This window comes from Puntigrus tetrazona, chromosome 7 (assembly GCF_018831695.1).
Source record: "Puntigrus tetrazona isolate hp1 chromosome 7, ASM1883169v1, whole genome shotgun sequence".
In the NCBI taxonomy this organism is placed as follows: Eukaryota; Metazoa; Chordata; class Actinopteri; order Cypriniformes; family Cyprinidae; genus Puntigrus; species Puntigrus tetrazona.
The window spans coordinates 32,006,721-32,030,085 of NC_056705.1; the positions used below are offsets into that span (position 1 = coordinate 32,006,721).

General features: G+C 38.6%; 1 protein-coding gene across 9 annotated transcripts in view; it reads left to right on the plus strand.

Moving 5' to 3' along the window:
* LOC122348476 (nuclear factor 1 B-type-like) overlaps positions 1-13,326 on the plus strand; it is a 78,046-nt gene extending 64,720 nt beyond the window's left edge. For 8 of the 9 annotated variants that reach the window (XM_043243937.1, XM_043243939.1, XM_043243936.1 and 5 more), the window contains 2 exons: positions 2,894-2,973; positions 7,506-13,326. In XM_043243937.1, coding sequence (XP_043099872.1) covers positions 2,894-2,973; positions 7,506-7,635 — 210 coding nt within the window. In that variant the 3' untranslated portion in view covers positions 7,636-13,326. The remainder of the gene's footprint in view (positions 1-2,893; positions 2,974-7,505) is intronic. The other variant, XM_043243944.1, reaches the window with a different exon arrangement.
* The last annotated feature ends 10,039 nt before the right edge of the window (positions 13,327-23,365 follow it).

Sequence of the window (23,365 nt, forward strand, 5' to 3'; positions counted from 1 at the left end):
GTTTAAAAATAAATAGATAGCATAGGTTTTGTGTAATGATTTGGTGGTATGATGTTCGTAGAGGTAGATGTGCATATTTGCCTCTATAATGCATCAGATAGATTATTAATTGACGGATGTCCTTATAGCGTGAACATCACGATAGCACTGTTGTTAAATCAAGTTCATTCACAACTTACTCCAAACCCAAACACACAGGGGAGAATGACAGATGAGCATTCATGCACATAACCCAGCAGCACCTGCTCTAGACTGATACCCCTGTGTATTGTGTTTGTGAAAACACCAATGAGGAGAAGATTTCATTAGCCGCTTTCCCCAGGGGTTCTTCCCTTTTTCTTTCAGCGTTTCCCTTCCATCTCACCCTCGACCACTGATCACAATCTTATTTGGTTTATCAAATGCAAACATGCTAAAGCAGCCACCACTAACAGCTGTGAAGGTGCTAGCTGTGCTGTGGTGTACCTTTGTGATACTCTGGTGCCAGTGACAGATGGCACCCGTGATGAGAACACCACCGACCTCAAGTCTAGAGAGCCTATTATGCATTTAATGCCAACAAAACTATGGCATTTTATGTCACTGTGGCATTTTAGATGTTCCATTATACATGAGAACATCAAGTTCAGCTAATATATGTACTCTGCTAAAATAAAACAGAAATAGGAAACATCACATTTGTACTTCGTTTAAAAATAAAGGCATATTGTTGGGTTTTTTTGAACACGTAAAATCTTGTTTCTAGTTTCTTATACTCTGTGGTTTATGTTTATGTTATGTTTTTTGGCCCGTTTAAACAATTCTGAAAACCTGAAATCACCCCTCTTAGTTCCCACTCTCAAACCCCTCGGTAAAATTGTACACCGAGGATGCACGCAATGCAACACATCTAGGAGCCTTTCAGCACATATTGTATGAGCGAGTGTTTTTTCAATGTGTGAGGTCGACCAAAACAGGATGAAGGAATGTGCACTACCAAAACAGTCTGATAGCTGACCTCAGACTTTGCCCCAGTGCCATTGTTTTCTGGCTTCAGGTCACTCGAAAACGCTCTCGTTCTCTCTCTCTCTTTCTCTGTCATGCACACACACACACTTATTGCTAGAGTTCGTTAGGTAGCGCTGGCAGTACTGACGGAGGTGGATATCTGCACGTAGTAATGTGAAAATACCTCTCATATTTTTCTATTAGTCACTCTTCAGAACAAATCAAGCTTTAATGGCACTTAAGTTTTTCAACAGTTTAAGTTCAGAGAATCTAATTCTTTCCATCAGAGAACCTCTTGATGAAATAATGTACATGACCCACGCTGGTAAAAACTACTCGGAATGCACACTGACTGATTTTGAGCTAACATACAGACAAGAAAAGGGAAACAAAATTTGGTTGATTTTCAGGTTTTCACAAAATGAGTTCATTAAGCACTTGTTTTGCAATCTCAATGCCACAAATAGTAATTAGTTATTTAAAATGAGCTTTATTTGTACGTTTCATGAGAGGAGTACCCTTTTCTCTGCTCTTTTCTTGTGCTGCCACTGACTGACATTGGAATCACGCACATAAAGGTGCTTCTGCCAGCCCGCTATCCTGATAAACACACACACACACCGCAAAAAAAACAGTATTTAAATAGGCTTTCCACGCAAGCATAATCTGTTGTATCTTAACCAGGGAACTGATTTGGAAAAACATCTGACGTATAACTATGCAGTATAGTAGAACTTACCATGTAGGGCATAGGCCATCTGTCTTGTTAATCTAACAGTAATATAAAAAAAATCACAGCTCTTACTTGTAATGAACACTCAAAGTGATTTTTAAATTAGATTATTTGTTTTTCTTATAGTGCTTTTGCTTAGATGTAAAATGCTAAATTTTGAGTTAATTTAGCTTGTTGTGACTCATTTTACAGCACCGGTCAGGTATGCTGATATAATCTAATATATTGAAGTTTGGTAGTATTAAAATTGATTGGAATAAGAAATATTACTTGAGCGTCATTCAACGTATCATTTGAAGCATCATTTATCAATGTGTGTGTGTGTGCATTTCAGCCATCCAAAACTCTTTGGGTGATCAATAAAGCATCTTTGAAGAATATATAGAAAATGATAAAGGCTTGTATAGCACTTTTGTATGTGACAGGGTGGCATTAACAACTGGAATATTCCAAGTATCAGGATTTATTCTGATGTTGTTTTTTGTGGATGGCTTTTCACACTTTCATGCATACAGCCTGTTGCATGCTTGTGTGTAAATATGACCATTTAATTCCCCCACCCCTCCCAACTCCCCAATCGACACAGTTTTTTTTAAATTCTATTCAGTTGTGAACAAAAACAATCTGACTCTACTGACCTAGATCAGTCTCTCGTATAGCATGTTTCAAGGTATGCTTCAGTGAAAACAGGTTGCTTTGACCGTGTCTAACAGCAATTAAGTGATTGTAACTGCATGTACCACTTGGAATGCATGTGCCTCCTTCCATTCCAGTGCATTCTGGGAAAGATGAATAGTTTCCATGTAACCCAGACCCCATTTTTGTATACTAACCTCTTCTTTTGCTTTCAGGATGGTTAATGATTAGACCACTAATTGTATTGCATGATACTTGTGACTATTGCCTTTTGTTTGTTTACATTTTGATGGCAACTTTCTTGAATGGAATCTAACTGTAATTTTAATTAGGCCCAGAACATAAGATTTGATTTAAGAATTATTAACCCTGACCATTAGTGATAGTGTTTTCTTAATCTATTCATGTAAGATTATTATCAGATAAATGTAAGAATATGTGTTGAGATGAGCTTAGGTCTTGCTCCAGGTCTTGTTGCATGCTAAATGTGCCGTTGTGCTAGCCCAGTTGTCTGACTGAGAGGTGTTTGATTGACAGCTGAGGATTTGTGACTGGCCCGTGAATCAAAACATCAGGTCATATGGCTCAGAGGAGGCTTTGGGGATTTCTTGGCAAAGGTAAACGTTTCCTTTATTTTCAACCCACCTCTCCATTAAATATTACTATGTACAACCAATATCTGCAATTGTTCAACACCAGTTCCAATCCAGTCAAGACCCCCCCCTTTTCTGTTCTTTTACACTCATCACAAAAAAAAGAAGAATACAGACAAAAGCAGAAGTGTATTTGGGATTAATTTTGTTCATGTATTCATATTTAAGGCATTTAATGCATCATTTATTTATATAATGGCTAAAACTGACATAAAATTGTCAAGATGACAACATGATAGAAAATTTAATATGTGCTTATTTGCATTTTGACTTCTAACTATATTTCCAAATGTTTTAGGTCCATCACATTTGCCCTTTATTAAACTTTGGTTTCTCAAAGTGTCATAAAGGGAACTCCACAAACCTTTTTCAGGCGGTTGCAAGACTGTGAACATCTGGATGAGCAATCTGCGGCCAAATTATAGAAACTTCACAGTTAAATAACACGAGAGAATTAATCGCTGAAACTGGTGGATTTGATGGTTGTAGGTGCTACATGTGGATGCATTTAGAGATTCCACTGCTCAAAGGCTTTGATATACTGGCATAAAGCAGTTATTGTTAGGATGCACACTAGAGCCATCTTAAAGAAGTTAAATCTATCGATTCATTTACCAAATGCTGCTAAGAAAAATTGCGCAAAAACTATACAAAGCTAAATCTGTGAAATACAATTACTTTTACAATGCTTTTGTCATTCACTGATTGTTAGTGACAGACATCATTCGTACAAATGGGTCTCAGAGGCAAGACTTGCTTTCTGGCACCTCATGTGCCTCTCCCCTCTCAGAGACAATATTGTGTATCATTAATTATTTTATTTAGTAGTATTTTGGAAAGTCACATATTTCACATATATGAATGGTTAACATCCTTACCTTTCTGAAAGTTAGAAAGATGATTGCTGCTGGGAAAGAGCAGAACTCCAGCATTAGTGCAGCAGCATCTGTCTAAGGCTCATTGACAGGAGAGAGCTGCATGTTTGCAAAGGTCACCGCTAAGCTTGGGTTTTCAAAGCTAAGGCAGTCAAGACTGTTTACCTTTGGTTAATAATCTCATCTGCCCTTCTGCATTAAAGCTTTACACTGTTCTCTCTTTTTTTTTTAAATAAATGCCTAACAGTGAAAGAATTTTAAGTTGAAATCGAGATCAATTTAAGAAAATTCTATTTTTTGAACCCTTTTTTCATGTGATAATGCATCATACAGGGCTTAGACATTTAATGTTGCTGCCTTAGGCTAAACTTTTTTTATTATTAATTTTTTTCCTTTCTTAAAAGCAAAAAACACATTTGTGATAATTTTTTGCGTGCTCAGTCTGTTGAAAAATGGACTTCGGAATACTTTTCTGAATCCACTGTAAGGCTTCCTTAGCCTTCGTATATATTTAGTTATTCATTTATTATAGTTCAAATCATTGCCACATTTTTTTATGGCATTTTAAGGGAAAGTTATGTATTCTTAGCTTTCCCTTAAAATGAATAGTCAATGTTGCTATATGCAATCAAATCTTAATGCACGGTGGGCTTAGTGTGAGCAATATGTCCTTGAGCTATATCCTCTTTCGTCCACTTTTGTAGTCTCTCCAGGTCTCTGCAGTGGGAAAGGGCTTGCTCAGCACTTCCTTACTGCAGTAACTCTGTGGAAAAGCAAAGTCTCACTGAACACACTCTCACTTCCTTCTGTAGGCATCAGGGTTACAGGCCCCTGCTTTCTTTCCAGCCCCTTTTCTGGCCTCCTAATAGACCACACGGAGTATGAAGGAAAAATGTTCCCCAGCAGTGGCTCACCCTTTTACGTTTTCATTGAGCATTGAAAACAATGCACATATGTTATATTTAAAATATTTATTCAAATTTTCGGTCAACTGCAAAAAACAAACTTGCAACACAGTTGATAGGGACAGAATGTGTGCTGTCTGCTTCAGATGAAGATTAATGCAGTTGAAGAGTTGACTTCAGGTCATTGACATTGGAAATGTGATTTGTTGGTTGCATGTACTAGTAAAGCTGCAGTGCCGCAGTGTGATGCATGCCAGTCCACCGCTCAACACAAATTGAATTCTAGCCAGACTTGCTTGTTGCCATCCTGTAGGAATTGGGTCAGCAATCCATTAAGATGGCATTAGATAATCTAATTTAGCATCTGATTCCAAAATGAAGCAGGCCTATGCTTGCTCCAGCAGGAGGGTGGACTTTTGAGACGAGAGACCAGTAAGCGACTCATGAAGAAACAAGAATCTGATATGGGAGGAAAGTTGTTTGTTCTCCCTTTTATCCCACATAACACCCATCTCCCATGTGAAAGGGGCCCATCACATCTGCGCTTGTCTGGTAGCCAAGGATACCAGACAGTAGGTAACACCAGACTGAACCTTGAACTTGGGAAACAAGGGGTTGTACCCCACTCCATGGCAATCCATCAGACACTGTTGCTCCGCAAAGGCAAAGTTTAGGGCAGTAGTACATGAGGCAGTTTACAAGCTTGATGGGTGGTAGTCTGTTTTTTTGTGGCCCATTAGTGATCCTTTTCCTGAATGCTTTTATTTCTTTGTGCTCACTTTCCCTGTCTAAGAGTTCACTATGTTGTGTTCAGGATTCTAACATATGCTAGTCTTTTTTAGCAGGGTTGACTAGCAAGACAACTAATCAAGAAAGAAAGAAACTCTAAAAGGCTGCCATTTATTTTTGTGTTGCAAAGACATGAAAAAAAATGCAGTGCGTAATTGTAATGCCATTGGATTTTTTTCATAGGAAATGACAAGAGTCTAGTCATCTAGTCAGCTCAAGTCACAGGTAATTGCAGCAAAGTCAAAATCAAGCCTTAAGTACTCTAATAGTTAGCAAGTCAAGTCATAAATCCTCCAAACAGTGATTTAAGTCTGATTTGAGCCTGACTTTCCCATCCACATCTCTAAAACACTTAATCTCTTGTTTCCTGTTAGATGATTTCTAGCAAGCCAGGACAGCAGAGGGGTTGCAGGAAAGAACAGAGACAGAGCCCAGTTAGTTCTTCTAGTAATATATTTAAGCTTTTTTTAAAGTGAGTTCAGTCAACATTTGATGTAGTGTTCATCGATACAACTCTTTGTGAATCTTTACTCCTTAAAGTCTGAAATCATAATGTGCTGCTCTGTTGTTTAAACAAGATTTCAGGCATTGGCTGCAAGTGATTTGTGTAAATCTCAGACTGCATTCAGGGTGACAGGCAGCCGTATAACCCCAGGCTACCTCATGAAGAATAAAGTCACTGTTCCACATCCGCTGGGTCCCTGTCCTTCACCAGCCACTGGCTTTAGCCCTTGTCTCCCCCTCAGAAAACAAACAACAAACTCCAAAAAAAAGCCCACTAAAGCTTTGCACCTGCATCCAAAGCAGTGAACCCAAGGAAAAGTCTTTGCGAACAACAGTCTCCTTACTTCTCCTTCAATCAGCCAACCGCCCTTCACCCCTCCCCCGGACCTGTCCCTTTTCTTTTTCGTGGGCAAAAAAGAAACGGGTAGGGGGAAAAACAAAGAGGTGGCTGTGTGCGCCGGGCACTGTTGATAGAGCAGGAGTACAGCCTGTAATCTGTGAGCAGAAAGATTGTGTTAGGCGATTGGGTGAGACAGGTATTTCAGACCAGGGCTGGGGAAGAGAAGAGGGGGGGCACACCGGGGCTCTGGTTTCTGGCCTGTCTAATTATTCGACACATGTACGCACCATTCAGTTCCCCTGTCCTCCCCCCAGGGAACAACATGCTGTTTGTCCACCCAAGTGCCTTTGCAGCCGAGATTTCGCACCACAGCTCACAATTAACAGTCTTGTGTTGTTGTGCCGTTAACATGCTGAATGCAGATAGGAAAGTTCTGTAGACAGTCCCGCCGACTTAACCCTATTGATCCGAAAGTGGGTGTTAGCTGCAGGGGGCTGAGATGGGTGCTTATTCTTGGGGAAGCTTCCCCCATGCATTGCATTATGGGTGCTTTGTTTTAATCCCAAACTTGATTATTATTTGTGTGTGTGTGTGTGTGTGTGTGTGTGCGTGTGTTAAATGGAAAGGGGTATTTTTCAAAAGAGGGTGGAAAACGTCTAGACCTGACATGGCTCTTCAGTAACTGTTTCAGATTGAAATAATTGAATGAAAACTTTAAATAAACATGCTTTTAATAAATACTGCAACTATTGTTTGTTATTTGCTGTGATCAGTGTAATGCATTTATTGGTAACACTTTATAATCAGGCATCTTTTGTTAACATTAGTGTTAACTAACATGAGCAGATAATTTAATTCAGCTTAGTAAACACTGAAATTAACATTAATATTAGGATAAATAACATTAAGATTAATAAATGCTGCAGAAGAATTGTTCATTCTTAGTGCATGTTAACTAATGAACCTTATTTCAAAGTTTTACCCATTTTTCTCGTGCAGTATATTTGACTTGATTCATTGCTGTTAATTGAATAGTTGATTTAAACAACTCTCATTTTCTGTCTTTCCCCTGTGTGTCTGCAGTCCTGGTACCTGGGCGAGCTTAATTCCATTCCAAGTGTCGAACGGGACTCCGATTCTGCCAACAAATGTCCAGAATTACAGCATAAACATCATTGGTGAGCCCCTCCTCCAGGCAGAATCAAGCAATTAAAGGGGGGCCTAAAACTGGACCCAGGAGAGACAGGTCCTCGGACAAACCAGCAAGCAGCACTTATACAATCGACACGGACCTTTGTCCCAGCCTCTCAAGGACATTGGCTTAGCGCAGTAGAGTGAGTTGGGCCAAAGTGTTCTCTTCTGATATGAGCCAGTCCACACCAGTCAGTCATTGTGTAAGAAAGTCCCTGAACTGAGATACTGTGATCTTTACCATACAAACTTTAGATGCCTTACTGTATATGCATGACATGCTAGTCTCTTGTTAGTGTTTCTCTTGTTCTCATGTCACGATTACTAGTTTTGGTTTACAAAACGATTTAGAAGGGGGCGATCACACAAGGGCTGGCTGAATGGATGGTTTGTAAAGCAGGCTGCAATTGGAACAAACTATCATCAATCAAAGGCTCACCGTATTCGTTACATAACCATAGGAACAATTTTCAATGAACTGAACGTTTCTATTTTCATATTACCCTCAAAGTTTAATTTGACACATGGTGCAAAATCATTTGAATATGTAATCATGTCAATTTTGTACTAATTTTCTTTTAAGGTAAAGGTTGTAATTTACTATCCAGAGTTAAAAGCTCTGAAAACTTTTTTTTTTATCCTTTAAGGAAAGAAAAAGCCTGAATTAGTAGGTAAGAAATACTACCCTTTTTTAATTTCCTTCGAAAACGATTTGAGAAAAAATAAGACAATATCTCACAAGAGGCAAGTGCAATTTAAATGATTTTACTGAAGGGAAGCTATCACAGTCTGTCTGCCCTAAGACTCTAAAGGAACGGGGAGTAAATGTTAACTTAACAAAAAAAAAAAAAAAAAAGAAGAAGAAATAAATCAAATAAAATAAAAAAACGTAAAAAAGTGAACCTAAATCATAAAAAAAATTCAAATTGCATCCTTTGATTCGGGATACTAGGGAAAGCTGAGGGTGGAAGAGAAAAGTGGGATTGACAGCGAACGTTTACGTGAGCATAACTGAACATGAACAAGACAGCACTTACTTTGAGCCGTACCCAGACATATGCGGGTAGTTTTTTGTTTTTTTTATTTATTAAAATGAAAACAAAGTCGATGAAAAAAGACTCAGACACATTGCGTGTATAAAATGGCTTTTTTTTTTTTTTTTTTTTTACATATTACTCACCGATTTAGTATGCATGTTTAGTCAGATGTTGGCTTGTAAAGCTACTGTTTACATTTGATATCATGAGAAACAAGAGGAATGCAGGCTGGTGATGTGTATGTGTAAAGCTGTACTCATTTCAACATGAACCTGCAGGATGAGGCGAGGTCTCAAGGTGCTTATTTCAAACCCACTTTGGTAGTTTCAACTGTCGCAGTCCCAGAAATCGATGATTGCTTGTGGCATTTGCAATGCCGTTGCCTCTCCAATCAGACATATTTATATAATTAATCTTTCCAATAATCTTAATTTGCACGAAAATATATAGTCCACATTACGTGCCTTGCCTTCGACTATAGAAAACATCACTACACTTGTTTTTGCTGCATTTATTACCGTTTTAGGGGAAAAAGTAACATTTTTATGATAAGAAATATTTTGTACTCTGGATGAAATTGTGACGTTGATTTTTAGCTTCATTTACTACTTTATCTCACATTTACAGTGCGTATCAAGGCTGTGTATAGTTGCCGTTCTAAAGTTTATAATCAACCAGCATTATTATAATTCTTTTCAGTATTTTGGTGGTTGTCATTTTTTGATTTTGTTTGAATCATGTGTTGTTTGTTTGTTTTTCCATCTTCCAGTCATTATTGGGGAGGGCGGGTCCAGATTTATAAGAATTATGCAATACCAAGTTTTGCCTATGTAGGTAGTGCTTTTAGCTGTGTGGATTATTAGAAGCTAGTATAAAAATACACATAGTTTAAACATTTATTTTCTCTCTATGTTGCTGTTGATGATGTTGTTGTCGTTGTTATTTTCCTTTCTTTTTTTTTTGGTAATTGACCAAAGTGGGAACTGCTTTCTATGCAGTGTGCGACAAGGTCTTTTTTTTTCCCTTGAGTGTACCTAAAGGCAGAGAGGTGCGTGAGAGAAGTTTGTTTTGTATTCTCTGTAAGGGGAGGGCTTTTTTTTTTTACACTTTAAAGCATGTCTGCAAAGAAGGCACCATTTGGTCTAATACGGCTGCAAAGTCACTGATTCGTCTACTGTGACTAACAAGCTCCTTCAAACTTCTCACCCGGGGTGCTAGTTTAACCTTCAGAAGAAGATGACTTTCATAAGGGAGACAGCTTGACTTGAGAGTGACAATCACCGTCGAAGTATGCACACTAAGGCAACGTGGTAAATGCTGGCTTTTTTTATTTTATTTTATCAGATATCTTCCCTACCCTATCACCTATTTCGGTTAACAATGTAGCTATATGCAATTCCCAAGTAAATGCCTTAAATTTTTACAAACAAGTGACTTGTTATAAAATGCGCTACAATCACTGTCACGCAAGTAAGTGCGTGTTAGATCTGTCACAATCAGTAAAATTCACTCTTTTTTTATTCTTCCCTTTGAAGCGATAAAATGTACAGCCTTGCTACAGAGATCATAGGCCATAGACAAATACCCCCATGGGGAGAATTGTTTTTTATATTTATCTCAACTTATATAGTTATTTTCAATATTCAGTGAAAGAGAATAACTTAATGCTCTTACGGTCTTGAGGATCACAAAAATAAGAAGGTTTTGCACCTACAGCATAAAGGCAATCATCCACCCGCAGTGTCTTTTAGTTAAACACAGAAGAAGAAAAAAACTCAGGCGTTTTGCTTAACAGGGCATTACCAGCATCAATTAATAGATGGCCTCTTTATAATAACTCTTCTTATGACCTTCTTATGAATCACTGTTCAGTCTTTTTCTGAGACCTCAAGTCAAGCTGAATCTCTCCTCCTTCACTGAGATTTTTTTTTTTGCTTTGTTTTTTTTTCGTCATGTATGTGACTAAGCTAGAAAAAAAAAAGCCACCCCGTTCAATGTGCACTGTTCCGTCTTTGTTGTTGTTCATTTGCGAAAAATAAGTGCTTTGCAGCCTTCTGGCCGTTGGCAGTGCCACTGAAGTGCATTTCCTCCTGGACTGGTGGGAGTGTCAGGGTCTTAGAGTCAATCTCGTGCTGGAAGCCATGAAGGAGGCCATAGGTAGGGGTCATCTTGTTGGCCATTGTAATAGTTCGGCAATAGCAATAGTTTTCAGTAGTAGTCAGTATGGGTTGAAAATCTGGCGGCTTTGTGCAACGTGTTTGTAGATGTGCGTGTTTCAAGAGGATTCTGACACTACGAGAGAAGAGTACGTGAGGCTCGTTCTGTTGAAATGCCTGCCTTGCTGACAAAAGTGTGTACACTGTAAATTTCTCTTTCCCCTTTTGTAAAAAGAACAACCTTTGACATGTATTCGTGAATTTAAGTGATGTCCATATTTTTTAGTGAAACACAAAAGCGTTCAAAAAATACGAAACTGTTTTGACTTTAGATTCGTGTTATGACTTAACAGCTGTCTGATACAGTGCATAAAAAGGTTAAATATGTAATTCTTTATTTTTTGTTTTTCCTGTACTTATAAAGTGGAGTGAATTCCTGTATGGGATTGTAAATGTTTAAAACAAAACGATGAAGGTCTTTTGTTGTTTTTCGTGTTGAGTAACTTGGATCCTTGAGACATTTCATAAATGTTTGAAGTGTTGTTTTGTTAGCGTGGACATAGAGTGTGTGTGATGTGATTATGTGATATTGAAAACAGGACAAGATGAATAATGTTCAAATTTGTAGGGTCATTATTTTTTTATTTTTTTATTATCTTGCTTTTTTTTTTTTTGTTGTTGTTGTTGTTTTGATCCGTTGGGGAACTCCTAGTCACTTTAGTATAAAGGCACCTGATTTGAGTCTCCCAACACAAAATACCAGGGTAATGTCGCTACACAACATCACAGATTGTTCTGCTGTCTTGTGCATTATTTCCCTTGTCGACAGAGGCCGACCCACCGTACCATGTTCAGAGATTTTTCTGCTGTGCCGACACCGGCATGTAGGCACCTCCATTCTGTAGTGTTTACATATGTCTGCCGTGGGCAGCGATGGACATGTTAGAATGAATGCTGCATAGTTTTCAGGGCAGGCTTGGTACTCCCAGAAGCCTTTGTGTGGACCCACAGATGTCTTTTTCATGTTGCCATCACGGGAGGAAAACAGATGAGCATTTGCACTTTCTGCAGTTCCCACTACCCCTTTCATTGGCACATTGTTTGTTGTTTGGATTACGTCTAGCTAGTGACGATGCTCTGATTAGCTTGAGCGTTCCTATCTAGTTGGACTGAATGTTGTGAAAGTAGCTTGGAGCATTTCCCCTCACCGTAGTAGCGATATACAGCAGTTTCTTTTTTCAAAGGGCTGATCTTTTAGAAAAGTCTTTGTTGCAGAATTGAGTTGTTAAAAGCAGTAAGGTGATGGCCTGGTAAAGCTGTAAAAGCCACGGTCACGGAAGAAACTTATGCAAGGAGGACTAGTGGAACTCTCTGTGCATCAGTGCAGGGAAACGACAGGAGGACTTTTTTGTCCACATCTATTCTCATATTTCCATTTCTAGGGCATTTACAACAGCATGAGTGATCATTGACACAACAGTAAAACATAAAAACCAGCATATTATGAGATGTTTACCAAAAAAAAAACAATAAAAAAACAAAAAAAAGAAACATAAAGTAAAATATTTCAAGCAGTGCCTGTTTCAGCTCAAAGTCTCAGTGGACTTTCCATTGTAAATATGAAAACATGTAATTTTCTTTAGGGAATAGAAAAAAAAAACGGTTAACATGGAATCTATGGGATGCCTCTTCCCATGGTTTAATCCCCCCAAACGTTTCTGCTTTTATTTTGATTATTTTTAGTGTTCTGTGTTTGTTTGTTTTTTTGTGCTTTGTTCAATTTTGGATAATTTTGTCAAATGGGATACCCCAGTCTCTATTTAAGAGAGATCCAGTAATAGTTTGGCAGTGTGTTTCTCTAGACTACACTTAGTACTATAGTAGATGACAAAAATGTCAGGTGAAAAAAAAAAAAAGATTGCCAGCTCCACAGCAGAGGTGTTTTTAGTTTTTTTTTCTTTTGCTTTTTAAAGGGGGGGAGGGGTCTTGTGACACTTTTATGCCCGTTGCAAATTCAGTGGTATTATGGTAGGTGGGTTTATAACATGACAACGACACTAACACCAACAAATGTTATAAATTCATAACGGTTATTAGTAGTGATTGTGGAAACACAGCATTGTATGCAAATATTAATGTATGTTCTGAATGTACATTATAGAATCACTTTATCAAGTTTTTGTGCTTTTACTCACAGTATAAGAAAAACAGGTGTCCTTCAAGATGCTGTATAGTGAAGGTCTTGTTTTATTTTCTTCTGTTGATTTCAAGCTTTTCCGTTTTCACAGCTATAAACAGTAGGCACTGCCTTGCCTTTGAGCTGGTTGCAGTTGTTGCAGGGGCTAAAAATGCCACAAGATTACAAATGAGTGTAAATAACGCTTGACTTTTTTGTGATTGTTACTGTTATATCCAGCCTATACTGCTAGCAGCTGTTTTTACTGCAGTCAATTACTGGAAGTGGATATATTTCCTATGCAAAACTGTTTAAACAATAAAATGAGCTATGCTACAAAGCAACTGTTGTTTGGACTCATTGCTTTTTCATCGCTGTGCTTCAGTATTTTGGGTTTTTTTCTTGAAGAAGTAATATATCAATGACCAGAGTATTGTTTGTAGGTGAAATATATTGGATATTTTAAGTGGGAAATATAATCACAATGTAGCTTGATTTTGTTGTGGAGATTTTCTGTGCTCAATGGGTGTCAGGACACGAGATTCGTTCTTTTCAGCTCGAGTAGTGTGCCATAGTGCACAACAACCAATGTTATGTCTGCGAAGCTTCACGACATCAGCACAGACGAGCATGTTTCAATACTCTTAAGGCGTCAACCATGAGTTGCTTTTAATCTTTCAAACATGCTAAAACAAAAGAGAGACAACGTCATCGGTCCTGCTAGGTGTAAAGTTTGTGGAACAATGGCAACAATAATCAATGTTTCCTTGATGAATAATCACTACAGAGTGAAAAAGGTCAGTTATAAACTGTTTTATCTCAGTTCTCTTCATGCAGATTCATCCAGATTTGTCGACTCTTTCGACGAAAAAGGACAGAACACGACGCTTGCTAACCATTGTTTGTTTATGCTCCTGTCACCAGTTTAGTCCCGCGATATCAAGATGGAACCCGAGCCATCGAAGGCGGCAAGTGAAAAATGTTTGGGTAGAAACGTGCAGTCTGGCATGTTTCATGTAAAATCATGTAAACTAGCACAGTGACTGTCATAAAAAATGTGAAAACACCTTAATCTTCTGCAGGAAAATAGATTTTCATTTAACTAGTGTTCAAGTTTTTATGAGTAGGATGTTCACACAAAAGCTAGACTGATTACACCCAGTATTACACCTCTGCACAAGTTATAAGTACCAAATACACTTTGTATCATAGCACAACATCTCAAATGCTGTAGTTCACTTGAGGCCTGAGAATAAGACAGCTTAGGCCTTTGTGGATATCGTGTTGGAAGAACATGAAAACCTTGGTACTGCTGTCTGCTTATCAATTAGGTCGAAACCAGCACTTGGCCGTGGGCACAAACCGTTTGTTTGGCTGCAAAAGAAAAACAATGTGGTGCTGTGCTGATATAAAATTACCCCAATGCATAATGGTTATCATTACACCATTTATCAAAATTGGCCAGTTAAGTAAACATCTGGCTTCAATAGTGAGGCTGAAGTCTGTAGGGTTTTGGCTCTCAGTGTCCCACATATTTTCCAAGGCTTTCTTTTTCTACTGGTGATCTGATGATGTTGATGACCAATAATCTTTGATCAATTCTGGGTTCTGGATGACTAAAGTTGCAGAGAAAGGGGCAGCTGAAGATTGGGTCGTGAAACCCAGAAGGTACTGAATGGCCATGAAGACATCCACGGATCCAGGTACCTAAACGGTTAAGGCTGTAAAAGTCTGTCTTTTTCTTTTGTTTTTTAATATATTTTTATATACATAATCCTCAGCATTTTTATTATTATTATTACTGTGTAAGAATGGATTCAATTTCAAATTATGATGTAAAGACTTTTACGTTGTTACTAAAAAAAAAAAAACATTATGTATTTATTATGTACAATTATTTGTTGATCAGAACTTTCAACAAATGCACAAAATAACATGTCAGGGTGAAATACCATATCTGGTTACTAAATGTAACCTAAGATCCAATAATATAGGCGCAATAATGCAACATGTCAATGTGCAATACCTTTTAGTTATTAAATCATTACTGTGCATATCAATGTTAAGGACAACTTGTGATACTTTACACACATTGCTCAGTGGGAATATCATGACTCAGTCAATTGTTTTCAAATTTTACTGTACAGTCTTATAGTCTTATTTATTGTCTGTGGCTATGTGTTTTTCCCTTCTAACACCAGTCAGTAGCAGTGCTCCTAATTTCGTTGCATGCAGAAAAATATAATGACAACAAAGACGTTCAACTTCAAGTAATCGATAGCAGCTCTTTGCCATCACGTTTTTTATTTTTAAATAAGGCACTATGAATTAATAACTTGATCACTAAGGTTTTGTCACATACAATGCAAGATTTATTTCTGAATTTAAATAAGACATTTCATAACATTATATGTATGTCATGAAATATCAGTCAATTTAAGAAAATGCATAAGAGTGTCTTTTTTATTGCAAGTGTGGGATACCTATTAGATGCCAGATTAACTTGAATATTTTTGCAATTAATGCACTGAATAACTTGTCTGTTTCGTGAAGGGTCCACGGTGGATGGGAGCGTGGGATTTTATCATGTCTCTGCATCAGCGGGATGTGTGTGTACAGAAACAGGTGTTCAGCATTAAAGTGTTTGTGTGTGTACAGGGGGGTGGGGTGAGAGGGGACTTTGATACAAAGAGAAAACACAACGTCCTTGTCTTGAGAAGTGGCATGCAGTGAGTTGTAGTGGTGGGGTGGGCTCTTGGGAGGGGCGGGTGGCTGAATGGTCCTCTCCTCCCCTGTGAAACACTCAGGATTAGCTCCTTCACTTTCCCACAGACCGACCCCACTAAACACACACACATTCACCCCTCCCACTCAGGCAATTTGCATATGCCACAGACAAGGGAGGCAACAAACAAACTTCATATTGAGCCGTGACTGGCTGTTCAATAGATTTTACCCACTCCCACAGCATCATTTTCACACAGCCTTGGGTTTCTCCTGCAACAAGCAGGGATGCTTTGTTGGGAAGGGGATTTCTATATGGTGTCTGTCTGCTTGAGGTGTAGCACAGCAAGTGATCTGCAGATGAAAGGCAGCAGATGCTGACACGAAAAGATGTGTGCATCCCCACGATTCTCTCAGTAATTATCTACTGCTGGAATGTGGACCAGCTCTCTGGATTGCAGTGGTCGCAGTGAAAGTAAAAAGGGTGTTCTCTAATTGTCACTTAATTCAAATTGTTCCTCCCCTATCCCTAGCCTATCCCTAACCTGTTTAGTAACTTATAAACAAAGCCACTTTACTGTAAAGTCCAGTTTACTGTAACATTGCATTGAAGCACTCCTGCAAGCCGCCAAGTTTCTATCAAGACCTTGATTTATGATTCCTAAGATATTCCACATTTTGCTGTTAGTGGAGCAAGGGTATTACCACCGACTAGATTCACTTATGCAGCTGTCATGAGCCACTGTAAATATACAAGGGGCCTTGGTGATCCAGAATCTCAGAAGAGAACATGGGATGAGGGAATTTCCATTTAAAAAATGGATAGATATTACCATCACGAGAAGAGAAATTTGAGGTAAACTGATTTTGAGGTTTTTACCAGATAGTTGTGTTGGTTGTCTATAGTACCTCAGCAACATCTGCAGTGAAAAAATGGAAGATTAATACATCTGTTGGAAGCAATGTCCAAATGCACACCTTGATTTGGCTTTTTACTGGCATGTTTGTCTCTGTCAGACTATTAAACTACACACAAACTCAGGTAAGTTAACTAAAACCCTTGCTTTCAGGTCAAACGTTGACTTAATGTCAATAATGGCAATAACGGAGTCATAATGGTTTAGATCAATATGAGGGTGAGTAAATGATGACAGACTTTTCTGGTGAACTATTTCTTTAATAAAAAGCATTAGTATAATAAAGAGCGTTCATTCAGTAAAAAAATGAAATTCACGTTTCTACAGTACGTAAGAAAGTTCACTGCCCAATCTACTTGATGCTTTGCTAGTCACAAAAGCCCAGGACATGCTAGATTTACAGTCGCAAATCGGAGCAGCCATCTTAGCTCATAAATCACATTCCAAATGGACCCTGACTGGGCTCATTGTGATGACAAGGAAGGGGAAAGCAGGCAGCTGGGGTGTGCTGGGAAATGGCTGTGGATTAGGTTACCTGTGTGGAGTCAGGGTGATGTCTCAAGTAAGGAGCTGATGGGGCTTACAGCCTTTATGTCTCAGCGTAAAAGGACTGGGACTCCTTGCAAAAAGAAGAATATTCAATTTCAATGCAAATTAAGCTTCTTACCAATATTGAATGCATTACTAAGTCAGAAAAGTTTCAGACCCCTCTGTACCTCTCTTCTTTAGGGGAACATTATTTTGACATGAAGATGTTTCTAAAAAATCTAAGATTTTTTTAAAGAAGTAGTTTGCTAAAAATAAATATTCTATCATCATTTTCTCACTATCATGTGCCTTTAAACCTGTTTGAATTATTGCTTCTGCTTATTACTTTGTATGGACAAAAAGTTAGGGTCACAAACAAGCACAGGCCGTTATAATCAAGTGTATAATTTACTAGAAACAAAAACTGTTCTGGGTGTTAATTAATGGCACAAATATCAGAAGACAGACTAAACCTTTGTCTATCACCATAGAATTTGCCGGTTCTTGTCACGTTCCCACCATATATTGCTACAGTACACCTCAGCCACTTAGCCAGGCTAAATAAGACTAGATCAATGCCAATGCTATGTTTAGAACTCCAAACCAAATGTATGTGAGAGCCAAAACCAGACAACCACCTGCTTGTGTCTGCAACGGCAGACGTACATGGCTGATCTTTCAATTATGTTTGTGTATGGGATGAGTAGGAAAGGGCTTTTTGTCTAGGGCTTTTTGGCTATTTTGATTTGTTGTAGATTCTCATCTACTAACAAATGTAAAACAGGCAGCGCTGTGACTCTCACTCTTCTTTCCCACATCTGAGAGATCTTCTTCAAGGCAGTTCACATGGTGAAGCGAGAAGGAATTCCTCCCCCACTCCTTCCAACAGACATTCATTTTCTCATCTCCAATACAACACTGCTGCTGCTTTATTAAGTGCTGGGCTGTTTGGATCTAAGTTAAAGCAGATGTCACCACAAAGTCTGTTATTACAGTGCTGAAGAGCAGTGATTCTTTGGAAGCTTATTGTCCTGGTTTTGTGGCTCACTGAGGCTGTCTTTAGTGAAAAAATATGGTGGATGTACGAGGCAGTCAGCAGATGATTGCTTTATATCATTGTAATGCTGACGTGATGAGGCTGACGACACTTCGGCAGAACTTAACTTTCGATGTTGTGGATGTTGCATTTTATTAACACCATTGTATATAATCAAACAGATATATATATATATATTTATTAATAAATATATTATATTATTTCTAGACTACATTTTGGACAATAAATAACATTACATTTTAGTAAAGGCGGTAATGATTAAATGAAGTTTATGAGTTTATTTGTCTTTTATAGATACTGTTTAACTCAAACTGCCTCTGACAGAGGTGTCAACAGCTTTCATGCAAATCTTTTTAAGCAAATCTCTAAGTAAATAATATTTAATATAAGTCTCGCATCAGAAAAACATTTAGGATAAAGTTTTTTGTTGTTGATGTCATTTAATTCTTTGCCAGTAAACTCCGCAACCCACCAGTGAGAGTTCCATGCCAGAACATTGTATTTATGTGTCAAAGTTATTAATGTGTTGAGTTATTAAACAAGTGAAGTATAAGTCTAGTGAAATTTGCTGAATAAAATTTCCCTCATGAAAGAGGGGTCGTGAGACTGTGCACGTTTCTGTGCTGCCATCAGTCAATAATTTTATCTATATTGCATAATTTTTCTGCAGCTCTAGAATGATGAAATTTGTGTGTATGATAACAGTATATTTCTCAATATAGATCCTTGTCTCAAAAATCTTAACACTTGGTTTATAAATGTTACAAATTCAGCTTCAGTTCTTAAGTGTTTATTGAAAGGTTCTTCTCTCATGCCATCTACTGAGTATCATATGGAAGACAGATACAGAAAGCTCTAGTGTTCATTAAAGCTGCAGCCTGAAACTTTTCTTTGGTTAAAAATTACATTTTTACAGGTACATAACAAGCCACTGTTCAAAACTATTGCCTTACTTTAGCCCGATTCAATGATTAACGTCACACTAATTCACACTATATTAATAGTTATTCAATGCTGATGGTGTTAACATGAATTTGAGAATAGAGTATAACAACAATAATAATATGTTATTATAAAATAGTTTGTCGAATAAATAATTTGTTATTACAAAAATGTTTATGTAAATGAGCTAACTTATCGTTACTCTTAATTCCACAAGCAGATACAATTCCAGGTTTTTAAACAGACATGGCAACAAAAAGGCAAAGGTTTTCCTGCTTTCTACCCTATTCACTCTTTTCTCCAGATCTCGATTTCCTGAAATACTATTTAAAGTCATAAAACTTTATACTTAACATTTAGTCGATACAAAAAACATATTTTTGACCTTGTTGCTATCGCATATATGATTGACAAGCAGTGAAAGGAAAGAAACATTAGAGCAACTAACTCTGTTAAATGTGACTATAGGTGCTCCAGCTGAGATTACTGTATACATAAGTGCTAAATGTCCTCCCAAATCACCTAGCTGAACTTTGAGCAGGCTTGTATTAAGAACAGGGGAAAACAAGCTGCAGTGAATGAGAATGTGAGAGCAGTTGTTTCAATGAGGTGCACATCATTTGTTCACCTCATTTATTAATTGGGCCACATTAGTAGTTACTGAATTAAAACCATTACTATGTAGTCTAGATGAAGTAAAAGATAAAGGATATGATATGAACATGATCTTTGGTGTGTAAAGACAGAATGGTGCATTTAAAGACACAAGCTTTCTTAGATGAATAGTGTTTCAGTTATTAATATGTCTAACTATGTGTCAACAGATGTGTATTTGTATTTGTTATGTGAATTTGTACTTTCTCCTAGGCCTCTGCTTGCAACACTTTTCCACCTGCGCTGCATTAAGTACCTTGGGCAGCATAATGAGTTGCAGGTGTGTGTTCTGGTCAGAGATGAGTGGCGAGCAGGTCACCTGCTGTTTGCCATTTGGCATAAGTGAAAGCGGGCAGAACGTGAGTTAGGACTGGTAACAGCTCAGTGCTCAGCATACCTTAACTGTCTATGCTCCAAAACAATAAGATCTCTTTTTTTCATACATTGGCATGCACCCTGATTATTGTTCATTATTATTCTGCTTTAATTGCCATATTGGCATTTCACAGCAGGAAAATGAATAAGAGATATGCTTTTCGACAAAGCGCAGTAAGAGTAAATGTGACAGTTGGTAAAAGAGGAAATTGACATTCGTGTCCACCTAATTGCGTGATGAATAACTTGAGTTATAGACACTGTCACCCACACATTGCGTTTACCTCTGTTTGCCTCGATGATGAAGAATCTGTTCAGTAATTATGGTTTATGTTAGGCGGCCAACTTTTGCTTTAATACAATTAAGCCATTCAGCAAGCAAAGTGGAGTGTTACGTTATGGAAAATTATAATTGCTTAGTGCCTAAGTACTAGAGTTTAGACTCAAATTGAGGTCAAAGCCTGTTTCATCATGGTAAAAATAATTTCTACAGATGCTTGATGCACAATTTGGAGTTTTTCAGATTTCCACTGTGATGAAACAGCCTGAAGAATCCCAAATTGCACTTCAAGTGTTTTTCCTTCAGGTTTATGCACTCCAGATAAACCAAAAACTTAATGTATTATATCTGCATTTTGGGAACTTTTCTGTTTTTTATGATCTGTTTGGTTGCAAAACTGAGACTAATATATTTCCTGCTAACTAAGGAGTTACACGTCATTTTGTTTGGTTAGACCACTTAGAAACAAGGAATTATGAACATAAAATACAATTATTGGGTAAGATGCTCCTCTGTGTAAAACAGCCACTAGTATAATATTATTATGAGCTCTTTGCTAAATGCTAAGTGGGGAAGAAAAACAAAAAGATCATAAACAAGAGTCTGGATAAAATAATGTTAGATAAATTAGATAATGTATGCCATGCCAGCAGAGGGAGCCGTCACTGGAGTACTGACTCGGCTCCACTCCCTCTGCGTTCATTTCTCTGTTTGGCTAGCATATAATCAGGACGCTCAATAAGCTTGATGTATTTCCAGCTTACCCTACCTTACTGAGCGGTTCTCTGATTTATTCTGCCTGTCTCATTGTGTATGATCTCTGCCTGTTTGTTCTCTCTGCTGTTTGGATTTCCCCTGTTTTGATTTGTCTGCTGTTTCGGACCGCCTGACTGTGTTCTGACCCACTGCCTGCTTATCTACGTTGCCTAAGGTCTGCCCTCGAACTTGGTACTTGATCTGACTGCTTTCCGTTACCGACCCTTTGCTTGAACTTGATTCCTGTCTATGGTGTTTGTCAAATAAACCCTGCAAATGGATTCGAATGTTGCCTCCTCACCTTCATTACAGAATATTTTGCTTAACGAGAATCCAGCGGGGGTTTCAACTCTGCAAGCGGCATGCGCTTACCAACAAGATCTGCTTCAGAAATATCAAGATCAACTCAACAAGCTTCGAGCAGTGAACGAGCATCTCACGCATTTTATCAGAACTCTGTCATCACCCTCACCCCAGACGGTAAGCTTTGCTCTGCCTGATAAATTTGCCGCCAATCAGTGTAAGGGTTTTTTACGTCAACTCCGTTTGTATTTGGATAATCAGAGAGATAAGTTTGAATCAGAAGATAAAAAATGTGTTTTTATCATGACAATGTTAACTGGGAGAGCTCTTGATTGGGCATCAGAAGTCTGTGAATTGGATGCACAATTTCGATCTTCCATGGATTATTTCACGCAACAGATTAGAGAAGTTTTTGAATATCCAGCCAATGGAAGGGACATTTCCACTCAGTTCATTCATATGACGCAGGGTAACCGTTCAGCAGCAGACTATGCTATTGAGTTCAGAACTCTCACTGCTCATAGTGGGCGGAATGATATGGCCCTGAAAGCAACGTTTCGTAACAGCTTGTATCCTGATTTACAAACTGAGCTAGCGTGTAAAGAGGAGGATTTGTCCTTTTCAGATTTTGTCACCATTACCATCAAGATGGATAATCTGATGCGACAATGCCCAAGACGCGAAGGCCACCGCCATGAATCCACTTCCACATTCCAGTCTGTCTCCCCACCAGAATCCACCATGAATCTGATCATGTCAATCATGTACGAACTGTACTAACCAGACTCTTATTAAAGGGTACACCAAAAAAACTCAAGTGGAGCAAGGAAGCCAGCCAAGCCTTTGATGACCTAAAGGCACAAGACCCCTATCTTGAAACACTCCAATCCTGATTCCCCATTCGTGGTCGAGGTAGATGCTTCGGATAGCAGAATCGGAGCAGTGCTTTCTCAGAGATGTGAGACAACAGGTAAGCTGCACCCTTGTGCCTTCTTCTCCAGGAAGCTATTCTCAGCAGAACGCAATTGTGATCTGGGAAACAAAGAATTTTTTTAGAGGGGGCCAAGCATACATTCCAGGTGATTACTGACTATAAGAACCTCGAGTATATCAAGAGTGCAAAGCACTTGAATCATCGCCAAGCTCGGTGGTCCCTCTTTTTCACACGTTATACTTTCAGTGTTATGTACCATGCCGGCAGTAAGAATGGTAAAGCTTTCTCCAGGCGTTACGATTCACACTGTAATCCTCTGTACCATGAACCCATACTTCCCTCCTCTGTTATTCTAGCTCCTGTCTCCTGGGACCTTATGGAAGAGGTCATGCAACATGCACAATAGACAGGACCAGCTCCAATAAATTGTCCCCCCAACAAACAGTATGTACCATTTAATCTAGGACCCCGAGTCATGCAGTGGGTCCATGCATCCCTCGCAGCCGGTCATTGAGGAATCGCACGCACTCAAATCTGGAAAGCCTTTTGCAATCACCTTGATATAAATGTGAGCCTCACCTCAGGATACCACCCTCAGTCTAACGGACAAGTGGAGAGGCTTAATCAGGAGATTAGTCATTACTTGAGAACTTATTGCAGTAGAGAACAGCACCAGTGGTCTGAGTTTTTGCCATGGATGGAGTATGCTCAGAATTCGCTCACTCATTCTTCTACTGGCCTCACCCCCTTCTAGTGTGTCTTGGGATACCAACCTCCCCTGTTCCCATGGTCGGGTGAACTCTCATCAGTTCCGGCGTCTCTCTTATGTGCAATCAGACCAGTAAGATGGTGAGACGTCATAGGCAGGTGACGTCATGGGCCAGGAAGCATAAGAGCATGTGGAATGCTGCTG